Here is a 25,423-nt window from a genome sequence, read left to right as displayed (position 1 = left end):
GAAACAGGCCCTTCGGCCCAACAAGTCCACACCAACCCTCCAAAGAATGACCCACCCAGACCCATTCCCCATATTTACCCCTGACTAATGCACATAACACTATGGGCAATTTAGCATGGCCAATCCACCCTGACCTGCACATCTTTTGATTTGTGGGACGAAAACAGAGCATCCGGAGGAAACCCACGCAGACGTGGGGGAGAATGTGCAAACTCCACACAGACAGTTGCCCGAGGCTGGAATCAAACCCGGGTCCCTGGTGCTGTGAGGCAGCAGTGCTAACCACTGAGCCACCGTGCTACCTGGTGGAGGCTGGTACAATTATAGCATTTAAAAGGCATCTGGATGGGTATATGAATAGGAAGCATTTAGAGGGATATGGGCCAAGTGCTGGAAACTGGGACTAGAATAATTTGGGATATCTGGTCGGCATGACGGAGTTGGGTCAAAGGGACTGTTTCCGTGCCGTACAGTTCTATGACTGTATGTGGGCTTTGCCCACAAATATCACCATCTGCCATTATGATCCGGTCAACAGTGAGATTTGAACCCATGTCCCAAAAGCATTAGCCTGGGCTTCGACATTAGTAGTTCATCTTGGTACCTTTGGTCCATCGTTTCTTGCTGAAGGAAAGGCTGAGGTCGTGCCGATGGATTTTCAAAAGATGTTCAACAGAGGTGAGGAAGTTCTAACTTACGGAATAGACAGTAGCGAAGTAGGTACAAAATTAACTGAGTGATAGCAAACAGAATAATGGTCAATGAGTGTTCTTCAGGCAGCAGAGGAGTTTGTAATGGGCAGGTATGTAGTAGAGAAAGCTCAATGTGGAGAAGTCTGAGAAATGATGTACTTAGAGAGACAGCACAAAATAAAGGGTGTGTTGGAGCAGAGACTTGTGTGTATCTGTTTAAGTCATTAAAGGTGACAGGACAGGTAGAGAGAGGTGTTCTTAAATAATATACATGGAGGGACAGTGTAGCGGGACCGTTACTCTACATTTAACCTTGTGCTGTCCCTGACCCTGGGAGTGTTTGATGGGGATAGTGTAGAGAAAGCTTTACCCTGTATCTTACCCTGTGCTGTCCTAGTCCTGGGAGTGTTTGATGGGGGACAGTGTAGAGGGAGCTTTACTCTGTAACTAACCCCATGCAATATCTGTCCTGGGAGTGTTTGATAGGGGACAATGTAGAGGGACCGTAACTCTACATTTAACCTTGTGCTGTCCCTGACCCTGGGAGTGTTTGATGGGGACAGTGTAGAGAAAGCTTTACCCTGTATCTTATCCTGTGCTGTCCTAGTCCTGGGAGTGTTTGATGGGGACAATGTAGAGTACCTTTACTCTGTATCTAACCCTGTGCAGTCCCTGTAGTGGGAGTGTTTGATGGGGACAGTGTAGAGGAAGCTTTGCTCTGTAGCTAACCCTGTGCTGTCCCTGTCCTGGGAGTGTTTGATGGGCACAGTGTAGAGAGAGCTTTACTCTGTATCTAACCCCATGCTGTCCCTGTCCTGGGAGTGTTTGATGGGGATAGTGTAGAGGGAGCTTTACTCTGAATCTAACCTTGTGCTGTCCCTGTCCTGGGAGTGTTTGATGGGGGACAGTGTAGAGAGAGCGTTACTCTGTATCTAACCCCATGCTGTCCATGTCCTGGCTGTGTTGGATAGGGGACAGTGTAGAGAGAGCTTTACTCTGTATCAAACCTTGTGCTGTCCCTGCCCTGGGAGTGTTTGATGGGGACAGTGTAGAGAGAGCTTTAGTCTGTATCTAACCCTGTGCAGTCCCTGTCCTGGGAGTATTTGATGGGGGACAGTGTAGAGAGAGCTTTATTCTGTATCTAACCCCATGCTGTCCATGTCCTGGGTGTGTTGGATAGGGGACAGTGTAGAGGGAGCTTTACTCTGTATCTAACCCCATGCAATATCTGTCCTGGGAGTGTTTGATAGGGGACAATGTAGAGGGAGCTTTATTCTAACCCTGTGCTGTCCCTGTTTGATGGGGACAGTGTAGAGGGAGCTTTGCTCTGTTGTTAAGCCTGTGCTGTCCGTGTCCTGGGAGCATTCAATGGGGACAGTGTAGAGGGAACTTTACTCTGTATCTAGCCCCGTGCTATCCTGTCCTGGGAGTGTTTGATAGGGACAGTATAGAGGAAGCTTTACTCTGTATCTAACCCTGTGCAGTCCCTGTCATGGGAGTATTTGATGGGGGACAGTGTAGAGGGAGCTTTATTCTGTATCTAACCCTGTGCTGTCCCTGTTTGATGGGGACAGTGTAGAGGGAGCTTTTCTCTGTAGTTAAGCCTGTGCTGTCCGTGTCCTGGGAGCATTCAATGGGGACAGTGTAGAGAGAGCTTTACCCTATATCTAGCCCCGTGCTATCCCTGTCCTGGGAGTGTTTGATAGGGACAGTATAGAGGAAGCTTTACTCTGTATCTAACCCTGTGCAGTCCCTGTCCTGGGAGTGTTTGATGGGAGACAGTGTAGAGAGAGCTTTACTCTGTGTTTAACCCCGTGCTGACCCTGTCCTGGGAGTGTCTGATGGGGGCAGTGTAGTGGGAGCGTTACCGTGTCTCTATCCCCGAGCTGTCCTTGCACTGGGAGTGTTTGATGGGGGGACAGTGTAGAGGGAGCTTTACTCTGTATCTAGCCCCATGCTGTCCCTGTCCTGGGAGTGTTTGATGGGGACAGTGTAGAGAAAGCTTTACTCTGTATCTAACCCCATGCTATCCCTGTCCTGGGAGTGTCTGAAGGGGGCAGTGTAGTGGGAGCCTTACTCTGTCTCTAACCCAGTGCTGTCCCTGCCCTTGGAGTGTTTGATGGGGGACAGTGTAGAGAGAGCTTTACTCCGTATCTAACCCTGTGCAGTCCCTGTCCTGGGAGTGTTTGATGGGGACAGTGTAGAGAAAGCTTTACTCTGTATCTAACCCCATGCAATATCTGTCCTGGGAGTGTTTGATGGGGACAGTGTAGAGGGAGCTTTACTCTGTATCTAACCCCATGCAATATCTGTCCTGGGAGTGTTTGATGGGGACAGTGTAGAGGGAGCTTTACTCTGTATCTAACCCCATGCAATATCTGTCCTGGGAGTGTTTGATGGGGACAGTGTAGAGAAAGCTTTACTCAGTTTCTAACCTTGTGCTGTCCCGTCCTGGGAGTGTTTGATGGGGACAGTGTAGAGGGACCGTTACTCTAGATTTAAACTTGTGCTGTCCCTGACCCTGGGATTGTTTGATGGGGACAGTGTAGAGCGAGCTTTACTCTGTATCTAACCCCCCGCTGTTCCTGTCCTGGGAGTATTTGATGGGGGACAGTGTGGAGGAAGCTTTACTCTGTATCTAACCCCATGCTGCCCCTGTCCTGGGAGCGTTTGATGGTGGGACGTGGGACAGTGTGGAGGGAGCTTGACTCTGTATCTAACCCTGTCCTGTCCCTGACCTGGGAGTGTTTGATGGGGCACAGTGGAGAGAGAGCTTTACTCTGTATCTAACCCCGGCTGTCCCTATCCTGTGAGTGTTTGATGGGGAGGACAGTGTAGAGGGAGCTTTCCTCTGTATCTAACGCTGTGCTGTACCTGTCCTGGGAGTGTTTGATGGGGACAGTGTAGAGAAAGCTTTACTCTGTATCTAACCCTGTGCAGTCCCTGTCCTGGGAGTGTTTGATGGGGACAGTGTAGAGGGAGCCTTCCTCTGTATCTAACCCCATGCAATATCTGTCCTGGGAATGTTTGATAGGGGACAATGTAGAGGACCGTTACTCTACATTTAACCATGTGCTGTCCCTGACCCTGGGAGTGTTTGATGGGGACAGTGTAGAGAAAGCTTTACTCTGTATCTAACCTTGTGCTGTCCCTGTCCTGGGAGCGTTTGATGGGGACAGTGTAGTGGGATCTTTACTCTGTATCTCACCCCATGCAATATCTGTCCTGGGACTGTTTGATGGGGACACTGTAGAGAGAGCTTTACTCTGTATCTAACCCTGTGCAGTCACTATCATGGGAGTATTTGATGGGGACAGTATTGAGAAAGCTTTACTCTGTATCTAACCCCATGTTGTCCCTGTTCTGGGAGTGTTTGATGGGGACAGTGTAGAGAAAGCTTTACCCTGTATCTTACCCTGTGCTGTCCTAGTCCTGGGAGTGTTTGATGGGGACAGTGTAGAGGGAACTTTACTCTGTATCTAACCCCTTGCTATCCCTGTCCTGGGAGTGTTTGATGGGGATTGTGTAGAGAGAGCTTTACTCTGTATCTAACCCCATGCTATCCCTGTCCTGGGAGTGTTTGATGGGGACAGTGTAGAGGAAGCTTTATTCTGTATCGAACCCAGTGCTGTCCCTGTATGGGAGTGTCTGATGGGAGCAATGTAGTGGGAGCCTTACTCTGTCTCTAACCCAGTGCTGTCCCTGCCCTTGGAGTGTTTGATGGGGGACAGTGTAGAGTGAGCTTTACTCTGTATCTAACCCCGTGCTGTCCCTGTCCTGGGAGTGTTTGATGGGGACAGTGTAGAGAGAGCTTTACTCTGTATCTAACCCCGTGCTGTCCCTGTCCTGGGAGTGTTTGATGGGGACAGTGTAGAGAGAGCTTTACTCTGTATCTAACCCCGTGCTGTCCCTGTCCTGGGAGTGTTTGATGGGGACAGTGTAGATAGAGCTTTACTCTGTATCTAACCCCGTGCTGTCCCTGTCCTGAGAGTGTTTGATGGGGGACAGTGTAGAGAAAGCTTTACTCTGTATCTAACCCTGTGCAGTCACTATCATGGGAGTATTTGATGGGGACAGTATTGAGAAAGCTTTACTCTGTATCTAACGCCATGTTGTCCCTGTCCTGGGAGTGTTTGATGGAGGGACAGTGTAGCGGGACCGTTACTCTACATTTAACCTTGTGCTGTCCCTGACCCTGGGAGTGTTTGATAGGGACAGTGCAGAGAAAGCTTTACCCTGTATCTTACCCTGTGCTGTCCTAGTCCTGGGAGTGTTTGATGGGGACAGTGTAGAGGGAACTTTACTCTGTATCTAGCCCCGTGCTATCCCTATCCTGGGAGTGTTTGATAGGGACAGTGTAGAGATAGCTTTACTCTGTTTCTAACACTGTGCAGTCCCTGTCCTGGGAGTGTTTGATAGGGGACATTGTAGAGAGAGCTTTACACTGGATCTAACCTCGTGCTGTCCCTGTCCTGGGAGTGTTTGATGGGGACAGTGTAGAAGGAGCTGTACTCTGTATCTAACCCCATGCTGTCGCTGCCCTGGGAGTGTTTGATGGGGACAATGTAGAGGGAGCTTTACTCTGTATCTACACCTGTGCAGTCCCTGTCCTGGGAGTATTTGATGGGGTATAGTGTAGAGGGAGCTTTATTCTGTATCTAACCCCATGCTGTCCCTGTCCTGGGTGTGTTGGATAGGGGACAGTGCAGAGGGAGCTTTACTCTGTATCTAACCCCATGCAATATCTGTCCTGGGAGTGTTTGATAGGGGACAATGTAGAAGGAGCTTTCCTCTGTGTTTAACCTTGTGCTGTCCCTGTCCTGGGAGTGTTTGATGGGGACAGTGTAGAGAGAGCTTTACTCTGTATCCAACCCTGTGCTATCCCTGTCCTGAGAGTGTTTGATGGGGACAGTGTAGAGAAAGCTTTACTCTGTATCTAACCCCGTGCTATCCCTGTCCTGGGAGTGTTTGATGGGGGACAGTGTAGAGGGAGCTTTACTCTGTATCTAACCCCATGCAATATCTGTCCTGGGAGTGTTTGATGGAGGGACAGTGTAGCGGGACCGTTACTCTACATTTAACCTTGTGCTGTCCCTGACCCTGGGAGTGTTTGCTGGGGACAGTGTAGAGAGAGCTTTACTCTGTATCTTACCCTGTGCTGTCCTAGTCCTGGGAATGTTTGATGGGAACAGTGTAGAGGGAACTTTACTCTGTATCTAACCCCATGCTATCCCTGTGATGGGAGTGTTTGATGGGGACAGTGTAGAGGAAGCTTTATTCTGTATCTAACCCACTGCTGTCCCTGTATGGGAGTGTCTGACGGGGGCAATGTAGTGGAAGCCTTACTCTGTCTCTAACCCAGTGCTGTCCCCGCCCTTGGAGTGTTTGATGGGGGACAGTGTAGAGAGAGCTTTTCTGTGTATCTAACCCTGTGCAGTCCCATCTTGGGAGTGTTTGATGGGGACAGTGTAGAGGGAGATTTACTCTGTATCTAACCCCATGCAACATCTGTCCTGGGAGTGTTTGATGGGGCAGTGTAGAGAAAGCTTTACTCTGTATCTAACCTTGTGCTGTCCCGTCCTGGGAGTGTTTGATGGGGACAGTGTAGAGGGACCGTTACTCTAGAGTTAAACTTGTGCTGTCCCTGACCCTGGGATTGTTTGATGGGGACAGTGTAGAGCGAGCTTTACTCTGTATCTAACCCCCTGCTGTCCCTGTCCTGGGAGTGTTTGATGGGGACAGTGTAGAGAGAGCTTTACTCTGTATCTAACCCCGGCTGTCCCTGTCCTGGGAGCATTTGATGGGGAGGACAGTGTGGAGGAAGCTTTTCTCTGTATCTAACCCTGTGCTATCCCTGACCCTGGGAGTGTTTGATGGGGACTGTGTAGAGAGAGCTTTACTCTGTATCTAACCCCGGCTGTCCCTATTCTGTGAGTGTTTGATGGGGAGGATAGTATGGAGGAAGGTTTCCTCTGTATCTAACCCTGTGCTATCCCTGACCCTGGGAGTGTTTGATGGGGACTGTGTAGAGAGAGCTTTACTCTGGATCTAACCCCGTGCTGTCCCTGACCTGGGAGTGTTTGATGGGGAGAGTGTAGAGGGAGCTTTACTCTGTATCTAACCCCGTGCTGTCCCTGTCCTGGGAGTGTTTGATTGGGACAGTGTAGAGGGAGCTTTGCTCTGTAGCTAACTCTGTGCTGTCCCTGTTTGAAGGGGACAGTGTAGAGGGAGCTTTGCTCTGTAGCTAAGCCTGTGCTGTCCCTCTCCTGGGAGAGTTTAAGGGGGACAGTGTTGAGCGAGCTTTACTCTGTATCTAACCCCCTGCTGTCCCTGTCCTGGGAGTATTTGATGGGGGACAGTGTAGAGTGAGCTTTACTCTGTATCTAACCCTGTGCACTCCCTGTCATGGGAGTATTTGATGGGGACAGTGTAGAAGGAGCTTTACACTGTATCTCACCCCATGCTGTCCCTGTCCTGGGTGTATTGGATAGGGGACAGTACAGTGGGAGCTTTACTCTGTAACTAACCCCATGCAATCTCTGTCCTGGGAGTGTTTGATGGGGACAATGTAGAGGGAGCTTTACTCTGTGTTTAACCTTGTGCTGTCCCTGTCCTGGGAGTGTTTGATGGGGACAGTGTAGAGAGAGCTTTACTCTGTATCTAACCCCGTGCTATCCCTGTCCTGAGAGTGTTTGATGGGGGACAGTGTAGAGAAAGCTTTACTCTGTATCTAACCCTGTGCAGTCACTATCATGGAAGTATTTGATGGGGACAGTATTGAGAAAGCTTTACTCTGTATCTAACCCCATGTTGTCCCTGTCCTGGGAGTGTTTGATGGAGGGACAGTGTAGCGGGACCGTTACTCTACATTTAACCTTGTGCGGTCCCTGACCCTGGGAGTGTTTGATGGGGACAGTGTAGAGAAAGCTTTGCCCTGTATCTTACCCTGTGCTGTCCCATCTTGGGAGTGTTTGATGGGGACAGTGTAGAGAAAGCTTTACCCTGTATCTTACCCTGTGCTGTCCTAGTCCTGGGAGTGTTTGATGGGGACAGTGTAGAGGGAACTTTACTCTGTATCTAGCCCCGTGCTATCCCTATCCTGGGAGTGTTTGATAGGGACAGTGTAGAGAGAGCTTTACTCTGTTTCTAACCCTGTGCAGTCCCTGTCCTGGGAGTGTTTGATAGGGGACATTGTAGAGAGAGCTTTACACTGGGTCTAACCTCGTGCTGTCCCTGTCCTGGGAGTGTTTGATGGGGACAGTGTAGAAGGAGCTGTACTCTGTATCTAACCCCATGCTGTCGCTGCCCTGGAGTGTTTGATGGGGACAATGTAGAGGGAGCTTTACTCTGTATCTACACCTCTGCAGTCCCTGTCCTGGGAGTATTTGATGGGGTATAGTGTAGAGGGAACTTTACTCTGTATCTAACCCCATGCTATCCCTGTCCTGGGAATGTTTGATGGGGATAGTGTAGAGAGAGCTTTACTCTGTATCTAACCCCACACTGTCCCTGTCCTGGGAGTGTTTGATGGGGACAGTGTAGAGGGAGCTTTACTCTGTATCTAACCCTGTGCTGTCCCAATCCTGGGAGTGTTTGATGGGGGGACAGTGTAGAGAGAGCTTTACTCTGTATCTAACCTCGTGCTGTCCCTGTCCTGGGAGTGTTTGATGGGGGGACAGTGTAGAAAGAGCTTTACTCTGTATCTAACCCCGTGCTGTCCTTGCCCTGGGAGTGTTTGATGGGAGGACAGTGTAGAGGGAGCTTTACTCTGTATCTAGCCCCATGCTGTCCCTGTCCTGGGAGTGTTTGATGGGCACAGTGTAGAGAGAGCTTTACTCTGTATCTAACCCCATGCTTTCCCTGTCCTGGGAGTGTTTGATGGGCACAGTGTAGAGGGAGCTTTACTCTGTATCTAACCTTGTGCTGTCCCGTCCTGGGAGTGTTTGATGGGGACAGTGTAGAGGGACCGTTACTCTAGAGTTAAACTTGTGCTGTCCCTGACCCTGGGATTGTTTGATGGGGACAGTGTAGAGCGAGCTTTACTCTGTATCTAACCCCCTGCTGTCCCTGTCCTGGGAGCGTTAGATGGTGGGACGTGGGACAGTGTGGAGGGAGCTTTACTCTGTATCTAAACCCGTGCTGTCCCTGCCCTGGGAGTGTTTGATAGGCCACAGTGTAGAGAAAGCTTTACTCTGTATCTAATCTTGTGCTGTCCCGTCCTGGGAGTGTTTGATGGGGACTGTGTAGAGGGACCGTTACTCTAGATTTAAACTTGTGCTGTCCCTGACCCTGGGATTGTTTGATGGGGACAGTGTAGAGCGAGCTTTACTCTGTATCTAACCCCCTGCTATCCCTATCCTGGGAGTATTTGATGGGGGACAGTGTGGAGGGAGCTTTACTCTGTATCTAACCCCGTGCTGTCCCTGCCATGGGAGTGTTTGATGGGGACAGTGTAGAGTGAGCTTTACTCTGTATCTAACCCCGGCTGTCCCTGTCCTGGGAGCGTTTGATGGGGGACAATGTAGAGAGAGCTTTACCCTGTATCTTACCCTGTGCTGTCCCTGTCCTGGGAGTGTTTGATTGGGACAGTGTAGAGGGAGCTTTGCTCTGTAGCTAACTCTGTGCTGTCCCTGTTTGATGGGGACAGTGTAGAGAGAGCTTTGCTCTGTAGCTAAGCCTGTGCTGTCCCTGTCCTGGGAGAGTTTAAGGGGGACAGTGCAGAGAGAGCTTTACTCTGTATCTCACCCCATGCTGTCCCTGTCCTGGGTGTGTTTGATAGGGTACAGTGTCGAGGGAGCTTTCCTCTGTATCTAACCCCATGCAATATCTGTCCTGGGAGTGTTTGATGGGGACAATGTAGAGAGCGCTTTATTCTGTATCTAACCCTGTGCTGTCCCTGTCCTGGGAGTGTCTGATGGGGGCAGTGTAGAGGGAGCTTTACTCTGTCTCTAACCTTGTGCTGTCCCTGACCCTGGGAGTGTTTGATGGGGACAGTGTAGATGGAGCTTTACCCTGTATCTTACCCTGTGCTGTCCTAGTCCTGGGAGTGTTTGATGGGGACAGTGTCGAGGCAACTTTACTCTGTATCTAGCCCCGTGCTGTCCCTGTCCTGGGAGTGTTTGATGGGGACAGTGTAGAGAGCCCATTACTCTGTATCTAACCCTGTGCAGTCCCTGTCCTGGGAGTGTTTGATGGGGGGACAGTGTAGAGAAAGGTTTACTCTGTATCTAACCCTGTGCTGTCCCTGTCCTGGGTGTGTTTGATAGGGTACAGTGTAGAGGGAGCTTTACTCTGTATTCAACCTCATGCAATATCTGTCCTGGGAGTGTTTGATGGGGACAATGTAGAGAGCGCTTTATTCTGTATCTAACCCTTTGCTGTCCCTGTCCTGGGAGTGTCTGATGGGGGCAGTGTAGAGGAAGCTTTACTCTGTCTCTAACCCAGTGCTGTCCCTGCCCTTGGAGTGTTTGATGGGGGACAGTGTAGAGAGAGCTTTACTCTGTATCTAACCCAGTGCTGTCCCTGCCCTTGGAGTGTTTGATGGGGGACAGTGTAGAGAAAGCTTTACTCTGTATCTAACCCCATGTTGTCCCTGTCCTGGGAGTGTTTGATGGGGGACAGTGTAGAGGGAGCTTTACTCTTTTTCTAACACTGTGCAGTCACTGTCATGGGAGTGTTTGGTGGGGACAGTGTAGAGGGATCTTTATTCTGTATCTAACCCTGTGCTGTCCCTGTCCTGGGTGTGTTTGATAGGGGACAGTGTAGAGGGAGCTTTACTCTGTATCTCACCCCATGCTGTCCCTGTCCTGGGTGTGTTTGATAGGGGACAGTGTAGAGGGAGCTTTACTCTGTATCTCACCCCATGCAATATCTGTCCTGGGAGTGTTTGGTGGAGGGACAGTGTAGTGGGACCGTTACTCTACATTTAACCCCGTGCTGTCCCTGTCCTGGGAGTGTTTGATGGGGACAGTGTAGAGAGCCCATTACTCTGTATCTAACCCTGTGCTATCCCTGTCCTGGGAGTGTTTGATGGGGACAGTGTAGAGAAATGTTTACTCTGTATCTAACCCTGTGCAGTTCCTGTCCTGGGAGTGTTTGATAGGGGACAATGTAGAGGACCGTTACTCTACATTTAACATTGTGCAGTCCCTGACCCTGGGAGTGTTTGATGGGGAAAGTGTAGAGCGAGCTTTACTCTGTATCTAACCCCACACTGTCCCTGTCCTGGGAGTGTTTGATGGGGACAGTGTAGAAGGAGCTTTACTCTGTATCTAACCCTGTGCTGTCCCAGTCCTGGGAGTGTTTGATGGGGGGACAGTGTAGAGAGAGCTTTACTCTGTATCTAACCTCGTGCTGTCCTTGCCCTGGGAGTGTTTGATGGGAGGACAGTGTAGAGGGAGCTTTACTCTGTATCTAGCCCCATGCTGTCCCTGTCCTGGCAGTGTTTGATGGGCACAGTGTAGAGGGAGCTTTACTCTGTCTCTAACCCAGTGCTGTCCCTGCCCTTGGATGTTTGATGGGGACAGTGTAGAGGCAGCTTTACTCTGTGTTTAACCCCGTGCTGTTCCTGTCCTGGGAGTGTTTGATGGGGACAGTGTAGAGAAAGGTTTACTCTGTATCTAACCCTGTGCAGTCCCTGTCCTGGGAGTGTTTGATGGGGACAGTGTCGAGAAAGCTTTACTCTGTATCTAACCTTGTGCAGTCCCTGTCATGGGAATATTTGATGGGGACAGTGTAGAAGGAGCTTTACTCTGTATCTCACCCCATGCTGTCCCTGTCCTGGGAGTGTTTGATAGGGTACAGTATCGAGGGAGCTTTCCTCTGTATCTAACCCCATGCAATATCTGTCCTGGGAGTGTTTGATGGGGACAATGTAGAGAGCGCTTTATTCTGTTTCTCACCCTGTGCTGTCCCTGTCCTGGGAGTGTCTGATGGGGGCAGTGTAGAGGGAGCTTTACTCTGTCTCTAACCCAGTGCTGTCCCTGCCCTTGGAGTGTTTGATGGGGGACAGTGTTGAGGGAACTTTACTCTGTATCTAACCCCGTGCTATCCCTGTCCTGGGAGTGTTTGATGGGGACAGTGTAGAGAAAGCTTTACTCTATATCTGACCCCATGTTGTCCCTGTCCTGGGAGTGTTTGATAGGGGACTGTGTAGAGGGAGCTTTACTCTATATCTAACCCCATGTTGTCCCTGTCCTGGGAGTGTTTGATGGGGACAGTGTAGAGGGACCGTTACTCTACATTTAACCTTGTGCTGACCCTGACCCTGGGAGTGTTTGATGGGGACAGTGTAGAGAAAGCTTTACCCTGTATCTTACCCTGTGCTGTCCTAGTCCTGGGAGTGTTTGATGGGGACAGTGTCGAGGCAACTTTACTCTGTATCTAGCCCCGTGCTATCCCTGTCCTGGGAGTGTTTGATGGGGACAGTGTAGAGAGCCCATTACTCTGTATCTAACCCTGTGCTATCCCTGTCCTGGGAGTGTTTGATGGGGGACAGTGTAGAGAAAGGTTTACTCTGTATCTAACCCTGTGCAGTCCCAGTCCCTGGAGTGTTTGTTGGGGACAGTGTAGAAGGAGCTTTACTCTGTATCTAACCCCATGCTGTCCCTGTCCTGGGAGTGTTTGATAGGGGACAGTGTAGAGGGAGCTATACTCTCTATCTAACCCCATGCAATATCTGTCCTGGGAGCGTTTGATAGGGGACAATGTAGAGGACGGTTACTCTACATTTAACCTTGTGCAGTCCTTGACCCTGGGAGTGTTTGATGGGGACAGTGTCGAGGGACTGTTACTGTACATTTAACCTTGTGCTGTCCCTGACCCTGGGAGTGTTTGATGGGGACAGTGTAGATGGAGCTTTACTCTGTACCTAACCCCGTGCTGTCCCTGACCTTGGGAGTGTTTGATGGGGACAGTGTAGATGGAGCTTTACTCTGTATCTAACCCCGTGCAGTCCCTGTCCTGGGAGTGTTTGATGGGGACAGTGTAGAGAGAGCTTTACTCTGTATCTAACCCCATGCAAAATCTGTCCTGGGTGTGTTTGACGGGTGTACAGTGTAGAAAGAGCTTTACTCTGTATCTAACCCCGTGCTGTCCTTGCCCTGGGAGTGTTTGATAGGGGACAGTGTAGAGGCAGCTTTACTCTGTATCTAACCCTGTGCGGTCGCTGTCCTGGGAGTGTTTGATAGGGGACAGTGCAGAGAGAGCTTTACTCTGTATCTAACCCCGTGCTGTCCTTGCCCTGGGAGTGTTTGATGGGGGGACAGTGTAGAGGGAGCTTTACTCTGTATCTAACCCTGTGCTGTCCCTGTCCTGGGAGTGTTTGATGGGGACAGTGTAGAGGGAGCTTTACTCTGTATCTCACCCCGTGCTGTCCCTGTCCTGGGAGTGTTTGATGGGGGCAGTGTAGAGGGAGCTTTACTCTGTATCTAACCCCGTGCTATCCCTGTCCTGGGTGTGTTTGATGGGGACAGTGTAGAGAAAGCTTTACTCTGTATCTGACCCCATGTTGTCCCTGTCCTGGGAGTGTTTGATAGGGGACTGTGTAGAGGAAGCTTTACTCTGTATCTAACCCCATGCAATATCTGTCCTGGGAGTGTTTGATGGAGGGACAGTGTAGCGGGACCGTTACTCTACATTTAACCTTGTGCTGACCCTGACCCTGGGAGTGTTTGATGGGGACAGTGTAGAGAAAGCTTTACCCTGTATCTTACCCTGTGCTGTCCTAGTCCTGGGAGTGTTTGATGGGGACAGTGTCGAGGCAACTTTACTCTGTATCTAGCCCCGTGCTGTCCCTGTCCTGGGAGTGTTTGATGGGGACAGTGTAGAGAAAGCTTTACTCTGTATCTAGCCCCGTGCTATCCCTGTCCTGGGAGTGTTTGATGGGGACAGTGTAGAGGGAGCTTTACTCTGTATCTAGCCCCGTGCTATCCCTGTCCTGGGAGTGTTTGATGGGGACAGTGTAGAGAGCCCATTACTCTGTATCTAACCCTGTGCTATCCCTGTCCTGGGAGTGTTTGATGGGGGGACAGTGTAGAGAAAGGTTTACTCTGTATCTAACCCTGTGTAGTCCCAGTCCCTGGAGTGTTTGTTGGGGACAGTGTAGAAGGAGCTTTACTCTGTATCTAACCCCATGCTGTCCCTGTCCTGGGAGTGTTTGATAGGGGACAGTGTAGAGGCAGCTTTACTCTCTATCTAACCCCATGCAATATCTGTCCTGGGAGCGTTTGATAGGGGACAATGTAGAGGACGGTTACTCTACATTTAACCTTGTGCAGTCCCTGACCCTGGGAGTGTTTGATGGGGACAGTGTAGAGAAAGCTTTACCCTGTATCTAACCCTTTGCTGTCCCAGTCCTGGGAGTGTTTGATGGGGACAGTGTAGAGGGAATTTACTCTGTATCTAGCCCTGTGCTATCCCTGTGCTGTCCCTCTTTGATGGGGACAGTGTAGAGGGAGCTTTGCTCTGTAGCTTACCCTGTGCTGTCCCTGTCCTGGGACTGTTTGATGGGGACAGTGTAGATGGAGCTTTACTCTGTATCTAACCCCGTGCTGTCACTGTCCCTGGGAGTGTTTGATGGGGACAGTGTCGAGGGACTGTTACTGTACATTTAACCTTGTGCTGTCCCTGACCCTGGGAGTGTTTGATGGGGACAGTGTAGATGGAGCTTTACTCTGTACCTAACCCCGTGCTGTCCCTGACCCTGGGAGTGTTTGATGGGGACAGTGTAGATGGAGCTTTACTCTGTATCTAACCCCGTGCAGTCCCTGTCCTGGGAGTGTTTGATGGGGACAGTGTAGAGAGAGCTTTACTCTGTATCTAACCCCATGCAAAATCTGTCCTGGGTGTGTTTGACGGGGGTACAGTGTAGAAAGAGCTTTACTCTGTATCTAACCCCGTGCGGTCGCTGTCCTGGGAGTGTTTGATAGGGGACAGTGCAGAGAGAGCTTTACTCTATATCTAACCTCGTGCTGTCCCTGTGCTGGGAGTGTTTGATGGGGACAGTGAAGAGAGAGCTTTACTCTGTATCTAACCCCGTGCTGTCCTTGCCCTGGGAGTGTTTGATGGGGGGACAGTGTAGAGGGAGCTTTACTCTGTATCTAATCCTGTGCTGTCCCTGTCCTGGGAGTGTTTGATGGGGACAGTGTAGAGGGAGCTTTACTCTGTATCTAACCCTGTGCTGTCCCTGTCCTGGGAGTGTTTGATGGGGGGACAGTGTAGAGGGAGCTTTACTCTGTATCTAACCCCGTTCTGTCCTTGCCCTGGAAGTGTTTGATGAGGAATTTAGGAATTTGTCTGTTCTTGGTAGTCTTTCAGCAAAACTGAAAGCATACAACAGATTCAAATAGAGCATTTGAGTTATTCTGTTCCACAGATGCTGTATATAGTTGTTATTCCCTGTCACACCTTTTCTCTCAACTCCACAGAGAAGAAACGCCAGTTTGAAATGAAACGGAAGAAGATTTATGACGAAGGGCAAAATATTCAGCGAGCCCGGGAGCTGATCGCGAATGAAGACTTTGATGACCATGATGACTCTGATTGTGAGTTATCTGTCAGACTGGAATCTCATTATTGATGATGCTGTGAGATCCCTGAACTCTGACAGGAAGAAAAGAATTTGTATAAAGTGATTTTAAGGGTCCGTGAGGATCATTGGAAGACACACAATGCTCAGAGGGGATTGACAGACATTAATCAGTGTTAAAGTATCTCCCAAGGAGAGAGAGAAGGGACCGAGAGACACCAGTCTCAGTCCAGATGACTCCCTGAGACAGTGAAGTGACTGAGAGACCCCAGTCACTTTCCAGATATCTCCCTGAGACAGAGAAGGGACTGAGAGACACCAGTCACTATCTAGATATCTCTCAGAGACCGAGAAGGGACTGAGAGACAGTTCTCACTATCCAGATATCTCCCTCATACAGAGAACGAACTGAGAGATACCAGTCTCAGTGCAGATATCACCCTGAGACCGAGACGGGACTGAGAGACAAAAACCACTATCCAGATATATCCCGGAGACACAGAAGGGACTGAGAGACATGAGCAACTATCTAGATATCTCCCTGAGACAGAGAAGGGACTGACAGACAACAAAAACAATCCAGACATCTTCCTGAGACAGAGAAGGGGCTGAGAGACACCAGTCACTGTCCAGATATCTCCCTGAGACAGAGAAGGGACTGAGAGACACTTGCCACGATACAGATATCTCCCTGAGAGGGAGGAGACTTAGAGATTCCAGTCACTATCCAGATATCTGACTGCAACAGCAAAGGACTGAGAGACATCAGTCACTGTCCAGATATCTCCCTGAGACAGAGAAGTGACTGAGAGACACCAGTCACTATCCAGACATCGACCAGAGGCAGAGAAGGGACTGAGAGACACCAGTCGTTATCCAGATATCTCCCTGAGCGAAAGGGGAGTGACAGACACCAGTAACTATCCAGACCTCTCCCTGAGACAGAGGAGGGACTCAGAGACACCAGTCACTATCCATATACCTCCGTGAGACAGTGAAGGGACTGAGAGACACTAATCACTACCCAGATATCTCCCTGAGAGGGTCAGGGACTGAGAGACACCAGTCACCATTCAGTGATCTCCCTGAGACAGAGAAGGGACTGAGAGACACCAGTCACTGTCCAGCTATCTCCCTGAGACAGAGAATGGGCTGAGAGACACCAGTCACTATCCTGATATCTCCCTGAGACAGAGAGAGGTGACAGCAAGACACCAGTCAATGTGGAGATATCTCCCTGAGCGAGAGGAGATTGAGAGACACCAGTCAGTGTCCAGATATCTCCCTGAGACAGAGAAGGGACTGAGAGACACCAGTCATTGTCCAGATATCTCCCTGAGACAGAGAAGGGACTGAGAGACACCAGTCATTGTCCAGATATCTCCCTGAGACAGAGAAGTGACTGAGAGACACCAGTCACTGTCCAGATATCTCCCTGAGACAGAGAAGGGACTGAGAGACCCCAGTCAGTGTCCAGATATCTCCCTGAGACAGAGAAGGGACTGAGAGACAGCAGTCACTGTCCAGATATCTCCCTGAGACAGAGAAGGGACTGAGAGACAATACTCACTATCCAGATATCTGCTTGAGACAGAGAAGGGACTGAGAGACACTTGTCACTATCCAGATATCTCCCTGAGACAGAGAGAGGATTGAGAGACTCCAGTCACTGTCCAGATATCTCCCTGAGACAGAGGAGGGACTGAGAGACAACACTCACTATCCAGATATCTGCTTGAGACATGGAAGGGACTGAGAGACACTTGTCACTATCCAGATATCTCCTTGAGACAGAGAGAGGACTGAGAGACTCCAGTCACTGTCCAGATATCTCCCTGAGAGGGAGGGAACTGAGAGACATTAGTCAATGTCGAGATACCTCTTTGTGAGGGAGGGGACTAAGAGACTTCAGACACTATCGAGTAACCTCCCTGAGATAGCAAATGGACTGAGAGACATCAGTCAGTGTTCAGATATATCCCTGAGACAGAGAAGGGTCTGAGAGATACCATTCACTATCCAGATATCTCCCTGAGACAGAAATGGGACTGAGAGACGCGAGTCACTATCCAGATATTTCACTGAGAGGGAGGGGACTGAGAGACAACAACCACTATCCAGATATCTCCCTGAGAGAGAGATGGACTGAGATACATCAGTCAGTGTCCAGATATCTCCCTGAGACAGAGAAGTGACTGAGAGACACCAGTCACAATCCAGATATCTCCCTGAGAGAGTGGGGATTTAGAGACACCAGTCACTATCCAAATATTTCCCTGAGACAGAGAAGGGACTGAGAGACACCAATCACTACCCAGATATCTCCCTGAGAGGGTAGGGGACTGAGAGACACCAGTCACCATCCAGTGATCTCCCAGAGACAGAGAAGGGACTGAGAGACACCAGTTAGTGTACAGATGTCTCCGAGAGTGAGTATGGTCGGAGAGACACCAGTCAGTGTACAGGTATCTCCCTGAGATAGGGATTGGGATGTGGGATCTGAGAGACACCAGTCAGTGTACAGATATCTCCCTGAGAGAGAGGAGGTACTGAGTGACACCAGCCAGTGTACAGATATCTCCCTGTGAGAGAGGGGTACTGAGTGACACCAGTCAGTGTCCAGATATCTCCCTGAGACAGAGAAGTGACTGAGAGACACCAGTCACAATCCAGATATCTCCCTGAGAGAGTGGGGACTGAGAGACACAAGTCATTATCCAGATATCTCCCTGAGCGAGAGGTGAGTGACAGACACCAGTAACTATCCAGATCTCTCCCTGAGACAGTGAAGGGACTGAGAGACACCAGTCACAATCCAGATATCTCCCAGAGAGAGTGGGGACTGAGAGACACCAGTCACTATCCAAATATTTCCCTGAGACAGAGAAGGGACTGAGAGACACCAATCACTACCCAGATATCTCCCTGAGAGGGTAGGGGACTGTGAGACACCAGTCACCATCCAGTGATCTCCCAGAGACAGAGAAGGGACTGAGAGACACCAGTTAGTGTACAGATGTCTCCGAGAGTGAGTATGGTCTGAGAGACACCAGTCAGTGTACAGGTATCTCCCTGAGATAGGGATTGGGATGTGGGATCTGAGAGACACCAGTCAGTGTACAGGTATCTCCCTGAGATAGGGATTGGGGTGTGGGATCTGAGAGACACCAGTCAGTGTACATATATCTCCCTGAGAGAGAGGAGGTACTGAGTGACACCAGCCAGTGTACAGATATCCACCCTGAGAGAGAGGAGGTAGTGAGTGACACCAGCCAGTGTACAGATATCTCCCTGTGAGAGAGGGGTACTGAGTGACACCAGCCAGTGTACAGATGCCTCCCTGAGAGAGAGGGGTACTGAGTGACACCAGTCAGTGTACAGATATCTCCCTGAGAAAGAGGGGGTACTCAGTGACACCAGTCAGTGTACACATACCTCCCTGAGAGAGAGGGGGTACTCAGTGACACAAGCCAGTGTACAGATAACTCCCGGAGAGAGTGGGGGTATTGAGTGATACCAGCCAGTGTACAGATATCTCCCTGTGAGAGAGGGGGTATTGAGTGACACCAGCCAGTGTACAGATATCTCCCTGAGATAGGGATTTGGGTGTGGGATCTGAGAGACACCAGCCAGTGTACAGATACCTCCCTGAGAGTGAGTGCGGTCTGACAGATGCTGGTGAATGTACAGGTATCTCCCCGACAGAGAGAAGGGTCACTGAGAGACCATGGTGATTGTACAGATATCTCCCTGAAAGAGAGAGAGAGAGGGGCCACTGAGAGACACCAGTCAGTGCACAGATATCATCTCCCTGAGAGAGTGAGAGAGAGAGAGAGAGCTGTCTTAAAGACACCAGTCAGTGTATAGATATCGCCCTGAGATAGGGATCGGGATGTGGGATCTGAGAGACACCAGTCAGTGTACAGATATCCCCCTAAGATAGGGATTGGGGAGTGGGATTTGAATGATACAGTCAGTGTACAGATATCTCCCTGAGAAAGAGTGGGTACTCAGTGACACCAGCCAGTGAACAGATATCTTCCTGAGAGAGAGGGAGTACTGTGTGACACCAGCCAATATACAGATACCTCCCTGTGAGAGAGGGGGTATTGAGTGACACCAGCCAGTGTACAGATATCTCCCTGAGATAGGGATTGGGATGTGGGATCTGAGAGACACCAGTCAGTGTACAGATATCTCCCTGAGATAGGGATTGGGATGTGGGATCTGAGAGATACCAATCAGTGTATAGATATCTCCCTGAGATAGGGATTGGGGTGTGGGATCTGAGAGACACCAATCAGTGTACAGATATCTCCCTGAGATATGGATTGGGATGTGGGATCTGAGAGACACCAATCAGTGTACAGATATCTCCTTGAGATAGGGATTGGGGTGTGGGATCTGAACAATACCAGCCAGTGTACTGATATCTCCCTGAGATAGGGATTGGGGTGAGGGTCTGACAGACACAGTCAGTGTACAGATATCTTCCTGAGATAGGGATTGGGGTGTGGGATCTGAGAGACACCAGCCAGTGTACAGATATCACGCTGAGAGAGAGGGGGTACTCAGTGACAGAAGCCAGTGTACAGATATCTCCCTGAGATAGGGATTGGGGTGTGGGGTCTGAGAGTCACCAGTCAGTGTACAGGTATCTTCCTGAGATAGGGATTGGGGTATGGGATCTGACACACACCAGTCAGTGTACAGATATCTCCCTGAAAGAGAAAGAGAGAGGGACCACTGGAAGACACCAGTCAGTGCACAGATATCATCTCCCTGAGAGAGAGAGAGAGAGCTGTCTGAAAGACACCAGTTGGTGTACAGATATTGCCCTGAGGCAGAGAGAGAGAGAGAGGACAGAGAGACCCCAGTCAGTGTACAGATATCTCCCTGAGATACGAATTGGGGTGTGGAATCTGAACGATACCAGTCAATGTACAGATATCTCCCTGAGATAGGGATTGGGGTGAGGGTCTGACAGACACAGTCAGTGTATAAATATGTCCCTGTAAGAGAGAGGGGTACTGAGTGACACCAGTCAGTGTACAGATATCTCTCTGAGATAGGGATTGAGATGAGGAACTGAGAGACACAGTCAGTGTACAGATATTCCCCTGAGATAGGGATTGGGGTGTGGGATCTGAGAGACACCAGCCAGTGTACAGATATCTCCCTGAGAGAGAGGGGTAGTGAGAGACACCAGTCAGTGTACAGATACCTCCCTGAGAGTGAGTGCAGTCTGAGAGATGCTGGCGAATGTACAGGTATCTCCCCGACAGAGAGAGGGGTCACTGAGAGACCCTGGTGATTGAACAGGTATCTCCCTGAAAGAGAGAGAGAGAGGGGCCACTGAGAGACACCAGTCAGTGCACAGATATCATCTCCTGAGAGAGAGAGAGAGAGTGCTGTCTGAAAGATACCAGTTGGAGTACAAATATTCCCCTGAGATCGGGATTGGTGTGTGGGACCTGAGAGACACCAGTAAGTTTACAGATATCTCCCTGAGATAGGGATTGGGGTGATGGTACTGACAGACACCAGTCAGTGTACAGATATCTCCCTGAGATAGGGATTGGGATGTGGGATCTGAGAGACTCCAGTCAGTGTACAGATATCTCCCTGAGATAGGGATTGGGATGTGGGATCTGAGAGTCACCAGTCAGTGTACAGATATCTCCGTGAGATAGGGATTGGGGTGTGTGATCTGAACGACACCAGCCAGTGTACAGATACCTCCCTGAGAGTGAGTGCGGTCTGACAGATGCTGGTGAATGTACAGGTATCTCCCCGACAGAGAGAAGGGTCACTGAGAGACCATGGTGATTGTACAGATATCTCCCTGAAATAGAGAGAAAGGGGCCACTGAGAGACACCAGTCAGTGCACAGATATCATCTCCCTGAGAGAGAGAGAGAGAGCTGTCTTAAAAACACCAGTCGGTGTACAGATATCGCACTGAGATAGGGATTGGGGTTTGGGATCTGAACGATACCAGTCAGTGTACAGATATCTCCCTGAGATAGGGATTGGGGTGTGGGATCTGAGAGACACCAGTCAGTGTACAGATATCTCCCTTAGATAGAGATTGGGATGTGGGATCTGAGAGACACCAGTCAGTGTATACATATCTCCCTGAGATAGGGATTGGGATGTGGGATCTGAGAGACACCAGTCAGTGTATAGATATCTCCCTGAGATAGGGATTGGGATGTGGGATCTGAGAGACACCAGTCAGAGGACAGATATCTCCCTGAGATAGGGATTGGGGAGTGGGATTTGAATGATACAGTCAGTGTACAGATATCTCCGTGAGAAAGAGGGGGGACTCAGTGACACCAGCCAGTGTACAGATATCTCCCTGAGAGAGAGGGGGTACTGAGTGACACCAGCCAGTGTACAGATATCTCCCTGAGAGAGAGGGGGTACTCAGTGACACAAGCCAGTGTACAGATAACTCCATGAGAGAGAGGGAGTACTCTGTGACACCAGCCAGTATACAGATACCTCCCTGTGAGAGAGGGGGTATTGAGTGACACCAGCCAGTGTACAGATATCTCCCTGAGATAGGGATTGGGATGTGGGATCTGAGAGACACCAGCCAGTGTACAGATATCTCCCTGAGTTAGGGATTGGGGTGAGGGTCTGAGAGGGTCTGGATAGGAATAATGTGATCAAGGATAGTCAGCATGGTTTTGTGAAGGGCAGGTCGTGCCTCACAAACCTTATTGAATTCTTTGAGAAGGTGACTAAGGAGGTGGACGAGGGGTAAGCAGTAGATGTGGTGTATATAGATTTTAGTAAGGCGTTTGATAAGGTTCCCCATGGTAGACTACTGCAAAAAATACGGAGGTATGGCATTGAGGGTGAGTTGGAGGTTTGGATTAGGAATTGGCTGGCTGGAAGAAGACAGAGGGTAGTAGTTGATGGCAAATGTTCATCTTGGAGTGCCGTCACTAGTGGTGTTCCGCAAGGATCTGTTTTGGGACCATTGCTGTTTGTCATTTTTATAAATGACCTGGAGGAGTGGTTAGAAGGTTGGGTGAGTAAGTTTGCGGATGATACGAAAGTCGGAGGAGTTGTAGACAGTGAGGAAGGATGTGGCAGGTTACAGCGGGATATAGATAAGCTGCAGAACTGGGCAGAAAGGTGGCAAATGGAATTCAATGTAGCTAAGTGTGAGGTGATTCACTTTGGTAAGTGTAATAAAAAGATGGGGTACTGGGCTAACGGTCGGATACTTGGTAGTGTGGATGAGCAGAGGGATCTTGGTGTCCATGTACACAAATCTTTGAAAGTTGCCACCCAGGTAAATAGTGCGGTGAAGAAGGCATATGGCGTACTGGCTTTTATTGGTAGAGGAATTGAGCTCCGGAGTACTGAGGTCATGTTGCAGTTGTATAGGACTCTGGTGCGGCCACATCTGGAGTATTGTGTGCAGTTTTGGTCGCCATACTATAGGAAGGATGTGGAGGCACTGGAACAGGTGCAGAGGAGGTTTACCAGGATGTTGCCTGGTATGGTAGAAAGATCGTATGAGGAAAGGCTGAGGCACTTGGGGTTGTTTTCATTGGAGAAAAGAAGGTTTAGGGGTGACTTAATAGAGGTGTATAAGATGATTAGGGGTTTAGATAGGGTCGACAGTGAGAATCTTTTTCCACGTATGGAGTCAGCTATTACAAGGGGGCATAGCTTTAAATTATGGGGGGGTAGGTCTAGGACAGATGTTAGGGGTAGGTTCTTTACTCAGCGAGTCGTGAGTTCATGGAATGCCCTGCCAGTAGCAGTGGTGGACTCTCCCTCATTATGGGCATTTAAGCGGGCATTGGATAGGCATATGGAGGATAGTGGGCTAGTGTAGTTTAGGTGGGCTTGGATCGGCGCAACATCGAGGGCCGAAGGGCCTGTACTGCGCTGTATTCTTCTATGTTCTATGTTCTATGACACAGTCAGTGTACAGATATCCTCCTGAGAGAGAGGGGGTACTCAGTGACATAAGCCAGTGTACAGATAACTCCCTGAGAGAGAGGGGGTACTGTGTGACACCACCCAGTATACAGATACCTCCTTGTGAGAGAGGGGGTATTGAGTGACACCAGCCAGTGTACAGATATCTCCCTGAGATAGGGATTTGGGTGTGGGATCTGAGAGACACCAGTCAGTGTACAGATATCTCCCTGAGATAGGGATTGGGATGTGGGATCTGAGAGACACCAATCAGTGTACAGATATCTCCCTGAGATAGGGATTGGGGTGTGGGATCTGAACAATACCAGTCAGTGCACAGATATCTCCCTGAGAAAGAGGGGGACTGAGTGACATAACATGATGTACAGATATCTCCTTGAGATAGGGATTGCTGTGTGGGATCTGAGAGTCACCAGTCAGTGTACAGATATCTCCCTGAGATAGGGATTGGGGTGTGGCATCTGAACGATACCAGTCAGTGTACAGGTATTTCCCTGAGATAGGGATTGGGGTGAGGGATCAGACAGACACCAGTCAGTGTACAGATATCATGCTGAGATAGGGATTGGGGTGAGGGTCTGAGAGACACAGTCAGTGTACAGATATCTCCCTGAGATAGGGATTGGGGTGTGGGATCTGAACGACACCAGCCAGTGTACAAATACCTCCCTGAGAGTGAGTGCGGTCTGACAGATGCTGGTGAATGTACAGGTATCTCCCCGACAGAGAGAAGGGTCACTGAGAGACCATGGTGATTGTACAGATATCTCCCTGAAATAGAGAGAAAGTGGCCACTGAGAGACACCAGTCAGTGCACAGATATCATCTCCCTGAGAGAGAGAGAGATCTGTCTTAAAAACACCAGTCGGTGTACAGATATCGCCCTGAGATAGGGATTGGGGTGTGGGATCTGAGAGACACTAGTCAGTGTACAGATATCCCCCTGAGATAGTGATTGGGGAGTGGGATTTGAATGATACAGTCAGTGTACAGATATCTCCCTGAGAAAGAGGGGGTACTCAGTGACACCAGCCAGTGTACAGATATCTACCTGAGATAGGGATTGGGGTGTGGGATCTGAACAAACCAGTCAGTGCACAGATATCTCCCTTAGAAAGAGGGGGACTGAGTGACACAACATAGTATACAGATATCTCCCTAAGATAGAGATTGGGGTGTGGGGTCTGAGAGTCACCAGTCAGTGTACAGATATCTCCCTGAGATAGGGATTGGGGTGAGGGTCTGAGAGACACAGTCAGTGTACAGATATCTCCCTGAGATAGGGATTGGGGAGTGGGATCTGACAGACACCAGTCAGTCTACAGATATCTCCCTGAGATAGGGATTGGGGAGTGGGATCTGACAGACATCCTCAGTGTACAGATATCTCCCTGAGATAGGGATTGGGGTGAGGGTCTGAGAGACACGAGTCAGTGTACAGATATCCCCCTGAGATAGGGATTGGGGTTTGGGATCTGAACGATACCAGTCAGTGTACAGATATCCCCCTGAGATAGGGATTGGGGAGTGGGATCTGAATGATACAGTCAGTGTACAGATATCTCCCTAAGAAAGAGTGGGTACTCAGTGACACCAGCCAGTGTACAGATATCTACCTGAGATAGGGATTGGGGTGTGGGATCTGAACAATACCAGTCAGTGCACAGATATCTCCCTTAGAAAGAGGGGGACTGAGTGACACAACATAGTATACAGATATCTCCCTGAGATAGGGATTGGAGTGTGGGATCTGACAGACACCAGTCAGTGTACAGATATTGCCCTGAGGCAGAGAGAGAGAGAGAGGACAGAGAGACCCCAGTCAGTGTACAGATATCTCCCTGAGATACGAATTGGGGTGTGGAATCTGAACGATACCAGTCAGTGTACAGATATCTCCCTGAGATAGGGATTGGGGTGTGGGATCTGAACAATACCAGTCAGTGTATAAATATGTCCCTGTGAGAGAGAGGGGTACTGAGTGACACCAGTCAGTGTACAGATATCTCTCTGAGATAGGGATTGAGATGAGGAACTGAGAGACACAGTCAGTGTACAGATATTCCCCTGAGATAGGGATTGGGGTGTGGGGTCTGAGAGACACCAGCCAGTGTACAGATATCTCCCTGAGAGAGAGGGGGTAGTGAGAGACACCAGTCAGTGTACAGATACCTCCCTGAGAGTGAGTGCAGTCTGAGAGATGCTGGCGAATGTACAGGTATCTCCCCGACAGA

The 25,423-nt window shown here is 49.7% G+C and overlaps 1 protein-coding gene across 1 annotated transcript in view; it reads left to right on the top strand.

The window, feature by feature from the left end:
- Window positions 1-25,423, top strand: part of LOC148137358 (protein phosphatase inhibitor 2-like) — a 213,692-nt gene that overhangs the window by 18,492 nt on the left and 169,777 nt on the right. The window contains exon 5 of the mRNA XM_087982878.1: window positions 15,119-15,235. Coding sequence (XP_087839004.1) covers window positions 15,119-15,235 — 117 coding nt within the window. The remainder of the gene's footprint in view (window positions 1-15,118; window positions 15,236-25,423) is intronic.

The sequence above is a fragment of the Chiloscyllium plagiosum genome, unplaced genomic scaffold, assembly GCF_037043375.1.
Source record: "Chiloscyllium plagiosum isolate Xiang-an unplaced genomic scaffold, Cpla_swu_hap1 HiC_scaffold_44, whole genome shotgun sequence".
Classification (NCBI taxonomy): Eukaryota; Metazoa; Chordata; class Chondrichthyes; order Orectolobiformes; family Hemiscylliidae; genus Chiloscyllium; species Chiloscyllium plagiosum.
Note: the sequence above shows the minus strand (reverse complement) of the source record. Positions and strands in the feature narration are given on the sequence as shown.